The sequence below is a fragment of the Mus pahari genome, chromosome 14, assembly GCF_900095145.1.
Source record: "Mus pahari chromosome 14, PAHARI_EIJ_v1.1, whole genome shotgun sequence".
Classification (NCBI taxonomy): Eukaryota; Metazoa; Chordata; class Mammalia; order Rodentia; family Muridae; genus Mus; species Mus pahari.
The window spans coordinates 28,962,082-28,978,204 of NC_034603.1; the positions used below are offsets into that span (position 1 = coordinate 28,962,082).

The 16,123-nt window shown below is 49.5% G+C and overlaps 1 protein-coding gene and 1 long non-coding RNA gene across 2 annotated transcripts in view; one reads left to right on the forward strand and one right to left on the reverse strand.

Annotated features, from left to right (window-relative positions):
* Positions 1–2,159: 2,159 nt before the first annotated feature.
* LOC110331102 lies at positions 2,160–13,257 on the reverse strand. The gene is made up of 2 exons (XR_002380994.1): positions 12,960–13,257; positions 2,160–3,161 (listed from the first exon to the last, which is right to left on the reverse strand). It is a non-coding gene; the product is annotated as an uncharacterized LOC110331102 (long non-coding RNA).
* Positions 13,258–13,429: 172 nt separating this feature from the next.
* Map2k3 (mitogen-activated protein kinase kinase 3) overlaps positions 13,430–16,123 on the forward strand; it is a 20,833-nt gene continuing 18,139 nt past the window's right edge. The window contains exon 1 of the mRNA XM_021211623.2: positions 13,430–13,661. Within this exon, the coding sequence (XP_021067282.1) occupies positions 13,613–13,661 (49 nt within the window). The 5' untranslated portion in view covers positions 13,430–13,612. The remainder of the gene's footprint in view (positions 13,662–16,123) is intronic.

Sequence of the window (16,123 nt, forward strand, 5' to 3'; positions counted from 1 at the left end):
TTTAATATATAGGAAACCAGATTCATTCTTTAAATTTTTTTTTGGCTTGATTTCTTTTTTCTTTTTTTCTTTTGGTTTTTTGAGACATCGAGACAGGGTTTCTCTGTATAGCCCTGGCTGTCCTGGAACTCACTCTGTAGACCAGGCTGGCCTCAAACCCAGAAATCTGCCTGCCTCTGCCTCCCAAGTGCTGGGATTAAAAAGCATGAGCCACCACTGCCTGGCTATTGTTGCTTTTTTGAGACAGGGTTTAACTCTGTCTGGTTGGCCTCAAACACCTGCCCCATCCTCTTGAGTTCTTGGATTATAGGCCTCCATACCACTATGCCCAGTTCAAAAAGACTTTGCATTACCATTTTAATGAGGTGATTGTTACAGTTTATCCCCTTTAAGACCCACCTGTGGAAAGTGAGTCAATAGTTTGACACTCTTGCGCTTGGAGGACCTTTAAGAGGCAGGACCTATTAAAAGAGCGTAAGTCACTGGGCTGTACTCTTGAAGAGGGTTGTGAAGCCCTGGCCCCTTCTTGTCTTCTTTTACTTTGTGGACATGAGGCCAGTGACTTGTATCATCACAATATACTGCCACAGGCCCCAAAGGAGGGGTCTCTAAAGCTGTGGCCCAAACCAAACCTCTTCTCTTTGTATGTTTATCACCTCAGGTGTCCTGTGAGACTGGCAGAAAGCTGACAACAGAGTTGTAAAGTCAGATTTTTTTTTTTTTAAGATTTATTATCTTTATTTTTTGTGTCTGAGTGTTTTGCCCGCACATATATGTTTATGTACCATGTTTATGCCTGATGTTTGTGGAAGGCAGAAGAAAGCTTTGGGTCCTCACTGGGACACCATCCGAGAATAGAGCTGTGTGAGGAGATTTCTGAGTGCTTGTTGAGAAATCAAGACAAGAGTCTCAGGACCTCAGTTTCTTCAAAAACAGCATTGTTCTCGGATTTCCCTTTCAAGTCCTCCACGTGCAGCCCGCCCTTGTGACTGTCCTTTACTCATGTGACTTCTATTAGCCCTCAGAGCATAAATTGTCCGGTGCTCTGAATAAAGCTGACTGTTGCATGAGACTTCAGCCTGTCTCATTAACTGGCCCCATTCTCCCAGGTCCCACCGTCTCTGGAGAGGTAAAAGATGGCCTGGTGCTGGGTGTGTGTGGAGTTAGGATGGGTGCAGGCCACCATGTGGTGCTAGGACTCAACCTGGATCCTCTGTAAGGACAGCAAGTGCTCTTCACTGCTGAGCCATCTTTCCAGCCCCCTCAAAGCCTTGCCATCTCTTATCTGTGAGGCATTGGCACAGTGTGCCCTTGCAGACAGCATGCCCCAAAAGCCGGTGTGACTGAGGCAGCGCCTCGCAGACGACTTGAGGCTTTGTCAAACTGACAGTCAAAGCTAACTATGATAGGCCACATATTGTATGAAATCTGTCACATCCTTCTGTAGACTCATGATGACTTATCATACCTGGCATAGTGTGAACGCTACAGAAATAGCTGCTGTGTTGTCTTTTCAGGAAATAATATCAATGAGAAGACTCTGTTCATGCTCAGCACAAATGTGACATCTTTGTGATTTGTATGTGTGTGTGGCATGTGTAGTGTATGGTGTGTGTATGTATGTATGTATGTGTGTGACGTGTGTGTGTGTGTGTGTGTGTGTGTGTGTGTATGTGTGTGTTTTGGGGCTGGAACCCAGGGCCTTATGAGCACTAACCAGGGCTCTACTACTGAACCATATCTAGTCAGTTCCTGAATGTCTCTGGCCCATGGTTAGCTGGAAACACAGATGTAGAATTTGTGTGCATAAAGGTTCACTGCAGGCTCAGAACTGAGGAAAACCTACCTCCTAATTCGTCTGTCATCTGCTGAGCTCTCTCTAGTCACATGCAATGGAACTGTTTAAAAATCCCGTCCCTTATAAATTCTTCCAGAATTTTTTTAATTAATTAATTATTAATTAATTTATGTAAGTACACTGTAGCTGTCTTCAGACATTCCAGAAGGGGGCGTCAGATCTTGTTATGGATGGTTGTGAGCCACCATGTGGTTTCTGGGATTTGAACTCAGGACCTTCTGAAGAGCAGCCGGGTGCTCTTACTCACCAGCCCTTCTTCCAGAATTTTATACCCATAAATACAAGTTAGTACCAGTCTATATTTGTTCTTTTTTTTATTTTAGTTTTATTTTATTTTTTATTTTGAGACAGGGTCTCTCTGTGTAGTCCTGGAGGTATATAGTTCAGTTATAGCACACTTGCATGACATACATGAGGCCTAAGTTCAAATCTCCAGTATTACAATATATAAACAAATAAAATTTAAATACATTAAAAAATTATAACTAGACTATCTTTGTCTCAGCTGTAGGTTCTAGGTCACCTTCAAATTCTCAGATCTCTGAGTGACTATGTTGCTATTTTTTTTTCCTCTCTTTCCCAAGAATCCTCTTAGGAGAAGGTGCTAGAAACGGCGTTGAGTCAGTACTTCTTGTGCTCAGCTTCCTGTATGTTACCTGATCTGCTCCTCTTGCCTACCAGAGTCTGGGGCCATGAGATGCAGGTCATGGTCTGAGAGCACCTGAGGACTTTGCACAGTGGGCCTCCTTGGTGACAGTTGGGATGTGACCATCATGAGGCTGAATCCAGAATCTGACGCCTCAAACTGTGGACAATCAGGGACACCAAGCAGCTGGCCTGTCCCACGCGTTCTGTGGCAAGAACAGCATCAAAAGAACATGGAAGAGCCTGGGCCCGCAGGGTGTTACTCAAATAAGGAGACATCTGGGGGGGTCCGACAAGAAGAGACACATGGTCCTGTGTGGCTGCCAACCTTGCCTGCGGTCTGGTCACTGTAGGTGTTCACTGTCAACAGGAGCTGGAACGCAAGCTTTGGCCACGGGCTCTCTGTGCTTATATAGTGGCAACGACCATCAGAACATGGTCCACATGGTGGTGACTGAAGGAGGGGTGATGCCTTCCTGCACCTCAAGCAGCAGTGAGGCTGTTGCTTTGCAACCCTCGGGCATCTTCTGTGTTTGAATCCTTCATGCATTTTCATTGGCTTGATGCTTTCTCTGCTCTCCGGTCGCAGGAGTTTCTCACATATCCTGATACAAGTTCCCCATCTGAAATGTTTTGCGAAGATCTTCTTCTCAGCTTGCTTTGAACATTAAACGAGGTCATTAGCACTTAGTAGGGGTGCTAGAATCACCGTCCATATTGCCACAATTAGTTCACTGCCCCATATGACACCGCGGCTGGGAACGTGAGCCCTCAGCTCAGAACTGCCAATGGTGTCTGCTCACCAGTTCTTCTTGGTACCCCAAAACCTGTCACTCAGATCCCTCACGCTAGACCTTTTTGATGAAGCCAAAAGCCTCTGGGAGAGCCTAGGGCCATGGTCATTTCTGATATTTATTTATCAAAACCTGTCTGTCAGCTGGCCCAGGCTGATTGTTAGAGTTGTTCAGGGAAGGGAAGGGAGGTTCTGGGATGTTGACCTCACCCTCCCTGCCCAGCCTGAGACACATAGCCACAGTCTTCCCCAACTCCTAGCCCATGCCCACAGCCTGCCTTTGCTGGGTGCCTGTGCACAGGTCTTCTCATCAGAGCCCTGACTTGTCTCATTTCTGATTCCTATTTACTGGAAGAGACCACTGAGACTCAAAGATGTGGCTATACAAATTCCTATAGAGGAGAGGTATGGGACCAAGAGCTGCTCCAGGAACTTGGACTAGTGGTACCATTCTCATTATCCTCCTCTCCAGCCTAGCCACAGGGGGACCTACTGTGGGTAAACACAACTGCTGAACACCTAGCAATCTCCACACAGCAGCCTCTTCCAGAACGGTCACATATCAGGGAAGTTCTTGTCCTTGTGTGATTCTTCTGTTTGACAAACTAAAAAGTCTGAGGATTAGAGACCCAGGGCGTGACTACTGGGTCAGATGGGACCTTTCGTGTAAAGCCCATAGGTTCAGAGTCCCCAGTTATTCTGTGGGTACACCACAGCAGTCTGTAGAGTCTCACTTTACCCATGTCCCCTTTCCCTCCCTCATCCGGTTCATCCTGGGCCTCCATTTTTGCTCCCATCATCCCTCAGAGTGCTACATGCCATCCTTCCCTCTCGAAGCTGCAATCACCCTTGTCTATCCAAATTTCCTGGGAGAAACAGGAGGCCCTGCTGGATGCTCCTGCGCAGGACCCTTTGGCCCCTCCTGTCTTTATTCAGATACAGAGATTTCCCCAAGCAGTCCCTTCCACTGTCTTCTTCAGATGCACTCAGATTCCAGAGGAGGGATTGTCTACACAAGGGCAGTCACTATCGAGGCAAATTATTGGAGCCACCCAGATGCTGTCTAAATGCACTACAGAAAACCATCCATTAGAATAATAGTGGCGGGAGTCCTGCGGTTCTTCGTGCCTAGTTGCTGGACACTCAGCTGATGGGGCCTTTGGGTCAATCCCAGTGGGACTTTGGACCTTGGGGAGCAGAATAGACCCACTCTGTATACTAGTTGTTTTTGTTTGTTTACTTTGAGGCAGGGTCTCTCTATGTAGACCAGGCTGGCCACAAACTCAAACTCACAGAGGTCTGCCTGCCTCTGTCTCTTGAGTGCTGGGATTAAAAGTGTACACAACCATGCCTGGCTTCTACTAACTGGTTTTTGTTACTAAATGTAGGCTATTTTGTACCAGGAAAGGGCATAAACTGGACAGTGACTTGAGAAATTCTCTGTTCTCATCACTATTCCTTAACCAGCAGAAACTTGCAGTAACCTGCCAGAGACTGAAGCTGTTGGGGGCGGCACTAGTTTAGAGCTTGGTTTGTGTCAAGCCCTAGCCTACACACCCTGCACAATGAAGTGGAGGTAACACTAGAATCAGGAACCATTTGCTTTGATTTCATGTCCTGCCTCCATACACAGCAGATACCACTTGAGTCTGGGGTCCTGAGTCACTACACGGTATTGAGTCCTTTTTGGGTCCATTCTTCCACTGAAGATCTTGGGTTGCTGATCCAGGAAGACCACATGAAAGGGATAGGATTTACGCTGTATTGAACATGCAGACTTAAAGAATCCATATTTCACTTATTTAGGTTAAAACGCTATTAACATTACTTATATCATTCCATTTTTTGATATTTAAATCCTAAATACTTAAAATATCCTGAAAATATTACATACCTCCTACAGAAATATTTGATAGAAAAACTTCTTTCTTTCTTTCTTTCTTTCTTTCTTTCTTTCTTTCTTTCTTTCTTTCTTTCTTTCTGTCTGTCTTCCTTCCTTCCTTCTTTCCTTTCTTCTTTTTTTTTGGTTTTTAGAGATAAGGTTTCTCTGTATATTCCTGGCTGTCCTGGAACTCACTCTGTATGTAGTCCAGGCTGGCCTCGAACTCAGAGATCCACCTGCATTAAAGGAGTGTACCACCAGTATCTAGGAATTACCAGGGCTGGGGCTAAATAGTGAGTCCTTGTCTTTAAAGAAAAAAAAAGGTAGAACAGTATTAAAGAAGATACCCAGGCTGGTGAGATGGCTCAGTGGGTAAGAGCACCCGACTGCTCTTCCGAAGGTCCGGAGTTCAAATCCCAGCAACCACATGGTGGCTCACAACCATCCGTAACAAGATCTGACTCCCTCTTCTGGAGTGTCTGAAAGACAGCTACAGTGTAATTACATATAATAAATAAATAAATCTTAAAAAAAAAAAAAGAAGTTACCCAATGCTGACCTGTGGCCTCCACATATGTGTGCACATGCATGCATGTATGTATGCATGTGCACACACAACTGTCATGTCTGAGCAGCGGCTCTTTCCTGTTTTTACCAGGCAGCCCCACCTGCCTGAGGCCGTGGTAAACTCTCCTCTGGCTTCGATGGAGGAGAGACTAGTGGGTGAAAGGGAGTGTCTGACTATCCACCCAAGGACTCCAGCTAGCAGGGCTACCTCCCAGCCTTTGTAGGACCCCTCCCTGTTATCACAGTGGCCCTTCTGCTGCTCAAGTACTCGCCCCTCCCTTGAGGTGTGGCTCTGCCCTGAGGGGTAGGCACATCATTTGTTCATAAGGCCAGCCAGTTCTTAGCTCTCAAATCCCTCAGTAAAACTAATAAACTCAGGCTCAGAATAGCTCTCGGCACGACAAATAAACTCAGACTCGGGATGGTGTAAATCTCTCAGGGTACCCAAGGCCTGACAAATGTACTCAGCTGGCAAAGGTCTCAACCCATTCAAGTCCTGGGTCCCAGGAGAGGAAATTTACTTGTTGAGGGTCTCTCACCAGGCCCCTATCTGGACGAATTCTCTCAGACCCATATGCAGTCGAAGGCCAAGTGTGCAAAGACGTCTCTTCCCCAACTCGAGGAAGGGCAACTCCACACCGGAATCACAGTGTGGGTGCACAGAGTGTTGCCTGAGACCTGGGTTCCAGGCAAGAGAGGCCCAGGGCTGATTCACTGGGCAAATGGATGGAGCTGTCAAGGCTTCCTCTTCGCACAGGCAAGGGAAGATGCTCAGAGAAACCCTAGCATTTGCTACCACGTCTCCTTTACAGTTTGCCTGGGCAGGGAGGTACTCGCTCCCAAGACCGGATCTGTGACTTAGCCTGAAGGAATGGCTAGTTTGCTCTCTGGCCTGATATCCTTGTGAGAGCTCACAGACCTCCAAGGCCTGGCCATGAAGGCCTACTCCTTGTAATTAGATCCAAGGCCGTGCTCTCAGTTAAAGTTGAGGGGTGTAACTGGGAACCTTTAGGCCAGCTCCTTCTGCTTGCCTGGCCCAGATTCCTCTTAGCAGGATGCTACCCTGGAGAAACTGGGTACAAGGGATAGGCTGTCTCCTAGCCTACCTTGGTACTGGGATGCAGCCAGTGCTCTGCGTGGGATGGCTTCCTGTCTGGAAGTATGACTAGGTGGGTACCAGTGGTCACTAAGTCTCAAGGTACAAAAAGGCCAAAGTAGTGACGGTATCTTCACCCATATAGCTCTGCTGAGAAGCCCGTGGCTCTTCTGTGAGCCCTTAGTTCATGGGTGGGGTTTAAGAGTGACCCTAGATGCCGGGTGTGGCGCACGCCTTTAATCCCAGCACTCGGGAGGCAGAGGCAGGCGGATTTCTGAGTTCGAGGCCAGCCTGGTCTACAGAGTGAGTACCAGGACAGCCAGGGCTACACAGAGAAACCCTGTCTCGAAAAACAAAAAAAAAAAAAAAAAAAAAAAAAAAAAAAAAAAAAAAAAAAAAAAAAAAAAAAAAAAAAAAAAAAAAAGAGTGACCCTAGATTCTAATTTGTTTGTGTTTGTGTGTTTTGTTTTTTTCATTTACCCTTTAGCCTCCCTTTCTTCCACTCCTTTCTTCCTCTACATTTGCCCTGAGTCTTATGCACAGGGCCTTTTCATTGTCCCCTGCATTCCCTGTTTTTATTTTTATTAAAGCCTGGCAGGCACATGGTGCTAGATGTCGGAAGGCATTATAGCAGCACCATAGTAACCAGCAGCCACGGGCTCCCCAGCCTGCTCTCTGCAGAGACAGAGAGTCCGCATCTATCACCACCAGGCTTCTTAGATGAGAGGTGAGCCAAACTGATCAAGTTCCTACCGTGGAACCCAGATCTTCTCCTTCCTTCCTTTGCTGTGTACACGCGGCTTCTGTTCTCCTTCCATCTTTTCCCACTTTAGACAGCATCCAGTGGCTTCCCACTGTGGAAAGTAAAAACTCATCCGTCCCAAAGGGGTCCATATATCTGACTTCCTGCAAGTTAGACAGACCGGTGGACAGACCCCTTGACCCCCTGGGCACTGTAAGCACTGTTAAGACATTAAAATTGCTTCTTAATGTTAATATACTCAAGGCTAGGTTTGCGACAGCTAGCTTTTATGTCAACTTGACACAAGCCAGAGTTATCTGAGAGAGAACTTCAGTTAAGGAAATGGCATAGGACTCCCCCCCTACCCCCACCCCCACCCCCCCTCCCCGTGATTGATGGAGAAGGGCCAGCCCACTGTGGGTGGTGCCATCCCTGGCCTGGGTTCTATATGAAAGCAGGCTGCCAGTAAGCTGCACTGATCCATGGTTTCTGCAATCAGCTCCTGCCTCCAGGTTCCTGCCCTGAACAGTGATGTGGAAGTGTAAGCGAAATAAACACTTTCTTTTTTTGGTCATGGTATTTTATCACAGCAATGGTAACCCTACCTAAGACAAGACTGTGTTTGTTTGTTTGTTTGTTTTTCCGATGTTCACTTTTGTAAATGAGCAAAGTAACTGGGGTGGGCAACGAGGCTCTCCAAGTGGCGGCAGTTGGACTCACCCTTGCAGCTTTGAGCAAAAGGGGAGTAAGCTTAGCAGCCAACCAGACTACTCTGTGCTAGCACTAGCTAGCTTCAATGCTCCACAGACACTCAGAACAAGTTATGAAAAAAGCATGGCTGACCGCCTTGGCTCCTGAAAATGCAGCTTCAGCCAGGGATGTTTGGGATAGTTTGTACCAGCGCCCCCCCCCCCCCTTCTTTTTGAGACAGGGTCTTTAGCTCAGGAAAGCCTCAAACTTCCTATGCAGAGGAATATACCCTTGAATTTCTGATCTCCCTGGCCTCCACTTCCCAAGTGCCGGGAGTACAGGCTTGTGGCACAATACCGGGTGGTGGGGATTGAATCTGGGACTTTCTGCACGACAGATAAGCATTCTGCTGAAGTACAACTTGACCCCTGTACCAGACTCTGCTAGCCTAAGTCTCTTGCTGAGCGCCACGTGACTCTGCAACTATTATCACTCTGCCCAGAAGGGGCGCAATTTCCCCAGTGAGCTAGCTGAGGAACTGCTGAGGAGACTGCTGCTAAGGGGGAAAGACTGTGATTGGTCCAAACAAACGGCTCTGATTGGCTCAACTACCAACAGGCTGCACAGGCTCTCTAGACAGTCTTCTGTGCTATTCATCATTCCTGGTATTACAATAGGGCCCAATAAAAGTTTCCCTCAGGTGTTCTCTCAGCCCCTGCTTTCAGTAGTGTGGGCTGAACTGGCGACACCTAAAGAAATAAGCGGAGACAGCAGCAAGTGGTGACTGTAGCAGAAACAGCGGGAGAAGAGGCAGCAAGAGGCAGCGGAACAGCAGTGGCAGTGACAGCTGAGCAGGTGGCAAGCTAAGTTGTGAAGGCAATAAGGCAGCTCTTATCCCGAAAAAAGCAGTGGTAGTCCTAATGATGGTCCCAGTGGCCCTATGGGAAGGCCTGCTAAGTGTTCTGGTTTCCCCCTCGCAAGGTGCCAAAACTTCCCAGCAGCGGCTAAGTTGTGGAAGGAGTCAGGCAACTTGGGAATGGCTGAGAGGGAGCAGAAGCAATGATGCTTGTGGGTGGGGCGCGGGGGTTGGGGTGGGGGGGCGAAGCCCTGTCCAAGCACTAGTTCAGCTAAAGCATAAGCATGAGGATCAAGAATTTAAGGCTAGCCTGGCCTACATCTTAGGATCCTATCTCCCAACACACACACACACACACACACACACACACACACACGTGGCAGAGACAAATGATTGGCTCAAGGACTCTCTGTTGCTTTGTGGCTTAGGTTGGAAGACAGCCCTGTGCAGATGGATCTGGACCTGCTCCTGTGGTATAGTTGATGCAGAGGTAATGCACATCTATTTTCCTCTCTTCTATTGGTGGTGTGACCATGGCAAGTTGCTGGTTTCTGTTTTGCAATGCCTTTCACCACATCCTGGCAATAAGACCATCCTTGTATTTCTGGATTCCAGACAGCAGGATATAAACTCTGGTGTAAAGCCCTACCTGGTACTTTGAGCCATTCTCAATCATTTGCGTTAGAATCTGGTCTGCTCCCTCCCTGCCATGAGACCCAAGGAAGACACCTCTCTGGACACCTTTCGGCCTGGAAATATTTCCCACTGTGTCCAGAGAGCTCTATACATCCCTGTAAGGACCTGGGTAGTACAGATACAAGGGCAAAGAGCTACTGTCTTTCTAGAAAGCCATGGAAGAAACTCAGAGGAAACTGTGTGGCTCAGAAGAGAACTGTTATTCATTTTAATGAGAGCAAAAAAAGGCAGCTGAGGGATCCATGATCTGCCAGACTTGAGTGTGAACAACCCTGTCACTGCAGTGTTCCTGTGTATGTGCAGGTCTCCATCCTCTGCCTCTGCTTCCTTCCTTCCTTCCTTCCTTCCTTCCTTCCTTCCTTCCTTCCTTCCTTCCTTTTTTCTTTCTTTCTTCTTCTTTCTTTCTTTCTTTCTTTCTTTCTTTCTCTTTCTTTCTTTCTTTCTTTCTTTCTCTCCCCAGGCTGGCCTTGAACTCTCAGAGCTCTGCCAGTCTCTGCCTCCCAAGTGCTGGGATTAAAGGTGTGTGCCATAACTGCCCGGCAATCCTTGGCTTTCTTTTTTTTTTTTTTTTTTTTTTTTTTTTTTTTTTTTTTTGAGACAGGGTTTCTCTGTGTAGCCCTGGCCATCCTGGAACTCACTCTGTAGACCAGGCTGGCCTCGAACTCAGAAATCCGCCTGCCTCTGCTTCCCAAGTGCTGGGATTACAGGCGTGTGCCACCACTGCCCGGCCAATCCTTGGCTTTCTATTCTGCTCTGTGTCCACGAAAATGCACACCTCCTTGGGGGGGGTGTGCTCCAAGTGTTCAGTGAGTGCCTACTGTGCACTGTGTGGAAGCCAGGAGCCAAGTGTGCCGCTGCTCTCTACAGCTTGCCTCATAAGGAGTCTGCATGAAGAACCAACACACAGTAGGCAGGGCTGTGAAAATGGCATGTGCTGTTGTACAGGTAGTGTCATGTCATACAGGGGGCTCTGCATGAATTATCATGCAATATTTCAAAATGGTGGCCATTTAAATACAACAGGTACAAAAAATATATACCTAAGAGGTAAGTATCCCTTGTGTTTCTTCCTATGGCTGGAAGGAGGGTGGGAAGGACATCCCTGGTTGAGGGGACAGCCTTTGAAAAGATAGGATCAAGAAGGAAAGCTTGGTTTTGAAGTGTCTGGATATGTCAACAGGGCCAGAGGGTTGGAAATTCCTACCTAGGGAACCAGGAAAGGTCTGAGCTTGGCCCAGCCCCCTTTCAGAAAGCTCTTTCTGCAGCAACTAGCACAGAAGTGAGAAAGCTAGATAGCAGGCAAAGCACAGAGTACCCCGTGCTTTATCCTGAGTGGGGCATCCACAGAGTATAGCCACACTAGGACCGGTCACGAGAAGGCACACACCCCAGGTCAGGGGCTCGGCAGATGGCAGGACACTGCACACACAACCAGAGCTGTGCATGACCACTATGCCTGTCAACAGGCCTGCCCCTGGACAGCCATGCTAAATGCATACAAACACTGTGCATCTCGTGGGAATTCATGTGTGCGTGGAGTGTATGACCAGTGCATGCGGAGGAGACTCTAACAGCATCTGGAAGGGCTGCATCCGAGGGAGCCTCATTTCTGACCATACCAGTGGTGACACAACTAGTTTGGGGCTTTTGCTTCCTCTCTTAGAAATTCTATCCTTTCTCTTGCTTCTTTAAGTCTTTGCTTCTGCGGCACCTTCAGGGAGGCTTTTCCTGACTGCCCTCACTAAAATCACACTCCCACCTCTAGACACACCCTCTCTCTTCTCCTTTTTCCCACAGCATTTGTCAACCTGAGACGCTCTATCATTTAACTTAGGCCAGAAGTCCTTTCTTTTCTGAGAGCAGAGTTGTATCTGTTTTGTCCATTGTTGATCCCACAATGCTACATGCACAGTATGTGCTCAATGAATGAGTTGCTCCCCACACCCAAGACTCACAGTCACATGCTAACACAGGCTGAACCCTTCCCATCCCAAACCTCAGTTTTCCTTAGAGGGGGTCTGCTCTCCTGGGAGAGTAAGAGGAGGCATGCTGGGATCTGAGTCTAATGCTCTGGTCAGTTTCTAAGTGGTCATGTACTTCCCCCGGCTAACTGTGACAGGAGGGTAACAGATGCTGTTGGCAGAGGTGGCCAGAGAGAAAAAGTCTGGCAGCCTTCCATCATGCCCCTCATTCCAGCAGCTGACTGGCTTGCAGGTGTAGCCTAGCCTGGCTTCCTGAGCCCATCTCCACTCCCTGCCCTGGCCTTTCTGTTTCTTCTAAGGATGGTCTCTTACCTCTCTTTCTGACTACTAGTCCATGAAGGTCACCTTCTTTGACCCCACCCAGGTGAGGTAGGGCCTCTTCTTAGGACTCTTGTATCTATTTATAGCACCCCACATGGAGTCTGTGATCCCTGGGCTGTTTGTCAAGTTCTCTGACTAACTCATTAAACTCCTCCTGTTTGAGGGCCTTGTCTGAGTCACTCTGGTGCCCGAGAGCCTGGCACGGGACTAGTCACTTTACCCATGTCTGTGGCATGCTTTTCCTACTTCCTCTGTTCATTCCTTAAATATTTCTTAGGCACCTACTATGTGCATGGCTCTGGGCTAAGCCTTGGGATACAGCAAGGGATGAGACATTTAGGATTCCTAATGGGGAAGGGCACGTGGCACGGGAGGAGGGCTGCGGTAGAAACTAAATATGCAAGCCAGGCATTTGGGGCCTGAGTGTTGGCCAGAGAGCTAAGACTTACTCCAGCTCTGACTGACTCCTTGACCTTGTGCTTCTTGCCCTCACTAGACCTGACTTTCCAACCGACCCCAGAGATTCCTGGTTAGTGTGAGGACAGAGGCTCAGCGACCGACGGCCGAGATGGAACCCCAGTCAAGGCTGGCAAAAGGTATTTCAGTGTTTGGAATGACACTTTGTTTAATTTGAGACTGCCCCTCAGCCTCCGGAGTGGAGCTGCTATAATGTTACAACCAAACAGTTACTTTGTCACCAGGCAAAAGTTAGCCACTGAATTCCCCGCTCCCTAGGTGCTGGCGTGCCAGGTGCTCGTAGAGGCTGGACTTAAACGTGTGCTCGCTCAGCAAGGCGCAGTAAACTCTTTCCCACAGTCGGTGAACACTCACCTGGCACGCGCCCGCCGTGGGATCGCTCTTTTCCTGCTGCCCTAGGAGGCAAGCCGGTGGTCGCCGCTCTCTTCAGGGGAGCACATGGACGCTCATCCTCGGTATGGCTCAGCCATTTAGGAGTCTAGCTTCACTCAGGGAACACTTTTAACCTCACGGAGCACACCGGCCCGGCCCGATCCGGCCACCCTAGAGATCTTGGGATTTTCCAGATTGCGACCCGCACCATAGGGGGGCACAGGCTGGGGCACCCTGGACCACGCCAGCACAATCCCCCGAGTGGGTAGGGCTGTCATCTTGACGGCAAGAGGGCGGAGCCGAGCTGCCCTAAGGGGAAAGAAGGGTTGGATTCCGGCTCTTGGAGGGTGGGGTTTATGCGTGACAGTCCGGGCGGCGTCTGATAGGCTGGGGCCTTTTCAGGCGGGCCAATCAGTACGATGGGCGGGGCCTGCGTGGCGCCGTCCGCAGGCGTCCGGCGCTGCCCAGTGTGGCTGTGGCGCCGCCCGCCTCGGACGCTTGGAACCGTCGCGTCTGTGTCGCCTGTCGCCCATCGCCTGCCGCCGCTGCCAGCCACCAGCAGCCATGAGCGCTCCCGGCCCCGGTGTAGTCTGCTGTCCTCTAGATTAGTGCTCCCCGCCGCGACGGTCCGCAGCATGGAGTCGCCCGCCGCGAGCCCGCCGGCCAGCTTGCCTCAGACCAAAGGTAGGCTCTCCCGCCCTGTCGCGCGGCCCGAGCCACATTCAATTTGAGCCCGCCCGTGACCCTGGACACCCTTCCGGGCTGGGCACAGGCATCTGCACTCCAACCCAGGACTGGGTCCAGCCCAAGCCCGGGAGGGACCTCACGGGACCTCATTGGAATCCGGATCTTAGGCCGTGGGACTTCACCCAGGCAGGACCTTGTTCTCACTCCACTCCAAGCCTGGAGCTCACCGTGAGCACTTCATTTAGGCTTCCGGGCTTCATCCTGGACTCAGCCGGGATTTCAGTGATCCCTGCTAGAGGGTCTTTGGGCCGCCCTAGCCCCCTCGGGGCCAGGCTCTTGGATTTTGTCCAGGCTGGAATTTACTCTCTTCTGGGCCCCAGGGCTGTGTCCCCAATGCCAGAAACCTGTCTATTCTTGAATTCAGAACTCCTCCACTCTTCCAGCTCCTTCCATCCTTGTGAATCCTCCTTTGCCCATGCCTTGCTGGCCTGCACACTGGCCGCCTGCACTCCTTCCTAAGGCTGTCCTTGTAGAACTTCCTGGCGTCTCAGCCCATGCTACCTGCTACTTATTGACTCAGTTGCAATCTTCTCACTGAGTTTTAGGAGCTGACCGATTCTTGCACCTAGTGTTTCTCGGTCTGCTGCTCTTTGATCTGCTTTGGTCCTTGGGCTAACAGCAGGCCAGGGGCTGACTGTACAAGGCTTGGACTTGTCTTCTCCAAGTAACTGTCTTTCCTGGAAATTTCTGTGAGGTGGCAGTGGTGCTGCGTGGGCTGCAGCAGCAGCATTTGTCATGGGAAGTGAGGGGGACAAGATTTGGAGGTCAGAATGCTTTTTTTTTTTTTTTTCCAGGAAGAGAGAAGGATTTTTTTTTTTTTTTTGACATGTCAGAGACTCAGTAGGTTGGTCTGCAGAAAAGATTTCGAAGCTGGACCTGGAGATATGAATGGGTTGACTCTCTGAATTCTGAACTGCTTCACCTGGCTAGTCTCTGGACATGTCTAGGACTTATTAATGAAATGGATATTAGGGACGTGATGTGAGCTTGAATGCAGAGTGGTTTGAAGCAAGCATGTCTGAGATGATCGAGAACCCAGCATAGCACCTAGCACATAGGTTCCCAGGGGCAAATTGTTGCTGCACATCCTTGACTGTCTCCAGCTTTCCTGCTGCAAAGGCTCAGTCCTGTGGGGTTTGAGTCCAGTTTTGGATTGCAGCTGCAGAGCACAGAGGACAGGAATGGCGGGCACCTAAGAGGGTGCTTGTGCAGTGGTGGCCTTCTCTCCTTCTGACCTAGGAAACCTCAACCTCAGGAGTCCTGGTCCCGGGGAAGCCTATCCTGAGCAGGCGGGGGCCTTTTGGATCCCCTGCAGCTGGCTTCCAAGGCTGTGCAGGAGCCTAGTGGGCGGGGTAATTGCATCTTACATAAGTGGGAGGCCAGATCCCTGACCATTGCCCAACTTCTGTGAGTAACTAAGGAGGCACTTACTGGGGGAGGTGGCTGGGGAGGGAGGGCCTTGCAGTGCAGACCTCGTGGAACTTGAGAACCAGGAAATTAGATGCTGCTCCACTCAGGAAGGGTTTGGAAGCAGTGTTTGTTTTGGAGGCATTTCAGCTCTTCCAGGCAAGAGATGCCTCACCAAAATAAAAGTTGCAGTTGCAGATCACAGGCAGAGAGATTGTGAGTGACACTGCAAAGCAGTGTATAGGGAGACCATGGGCTTTCATGTGCTTGGTGACTTGAGGCCTGGCACTGGACATTCCAGGCCTTGGTGGATTGGGTGGAGGCTCTTTCCTAGACCCAGGGTCCCTGTAGCTTTTTAGGGGTCTGGAGATAGCTGTAGTGGGGGACTGACAATATCCATTCACCAAAACTCTAAGAGTTTTATTTTTTTTCTTTTTTTCCACGTGTTATACATTGCTTTGTTTATTACTCATCGCCCCATTTGCCCATAAACAGAGGCTGGGGAACACTTACCATTCACAGAGGCTGCACAGCTATGTTGGCAGAGCACAGCTACAGCAGGATTCTATGATGATCTCCCCAGGGCTCCTTCCATACCATTCCCATGTGAGGTGCTTAGGGGAGCCGTGGGACCCTGGCCATCACCCCCACGTTCACTGGAGCACGAGGCCTGCTGAAGCAGAGGACCACTTATTGTGCACGCTGTCTTTATAGTGGATGCTTTCCCCAGTGTGACCCTGCAACAGGTGCAAAGTGGAGACCTTGGCGAGGCCACACCAATGTGGATCCTGACAGGAACTCTTTTTCACCTCTGCAGGAGACTTAAATTAAAATTTACACACACAACCAGGCAGTGGTGGTGCATGCCTTTAATCCCAGCACTTGGGAGGCAAAGGCAGGCGCATTTCTGAGTTTGAGGTCAGCCTGGTCAACAGAGTGAGTTCCAGGACAACCAGGGCTACACAGAGAAACCCTGTCTTGAAACCCCCCCC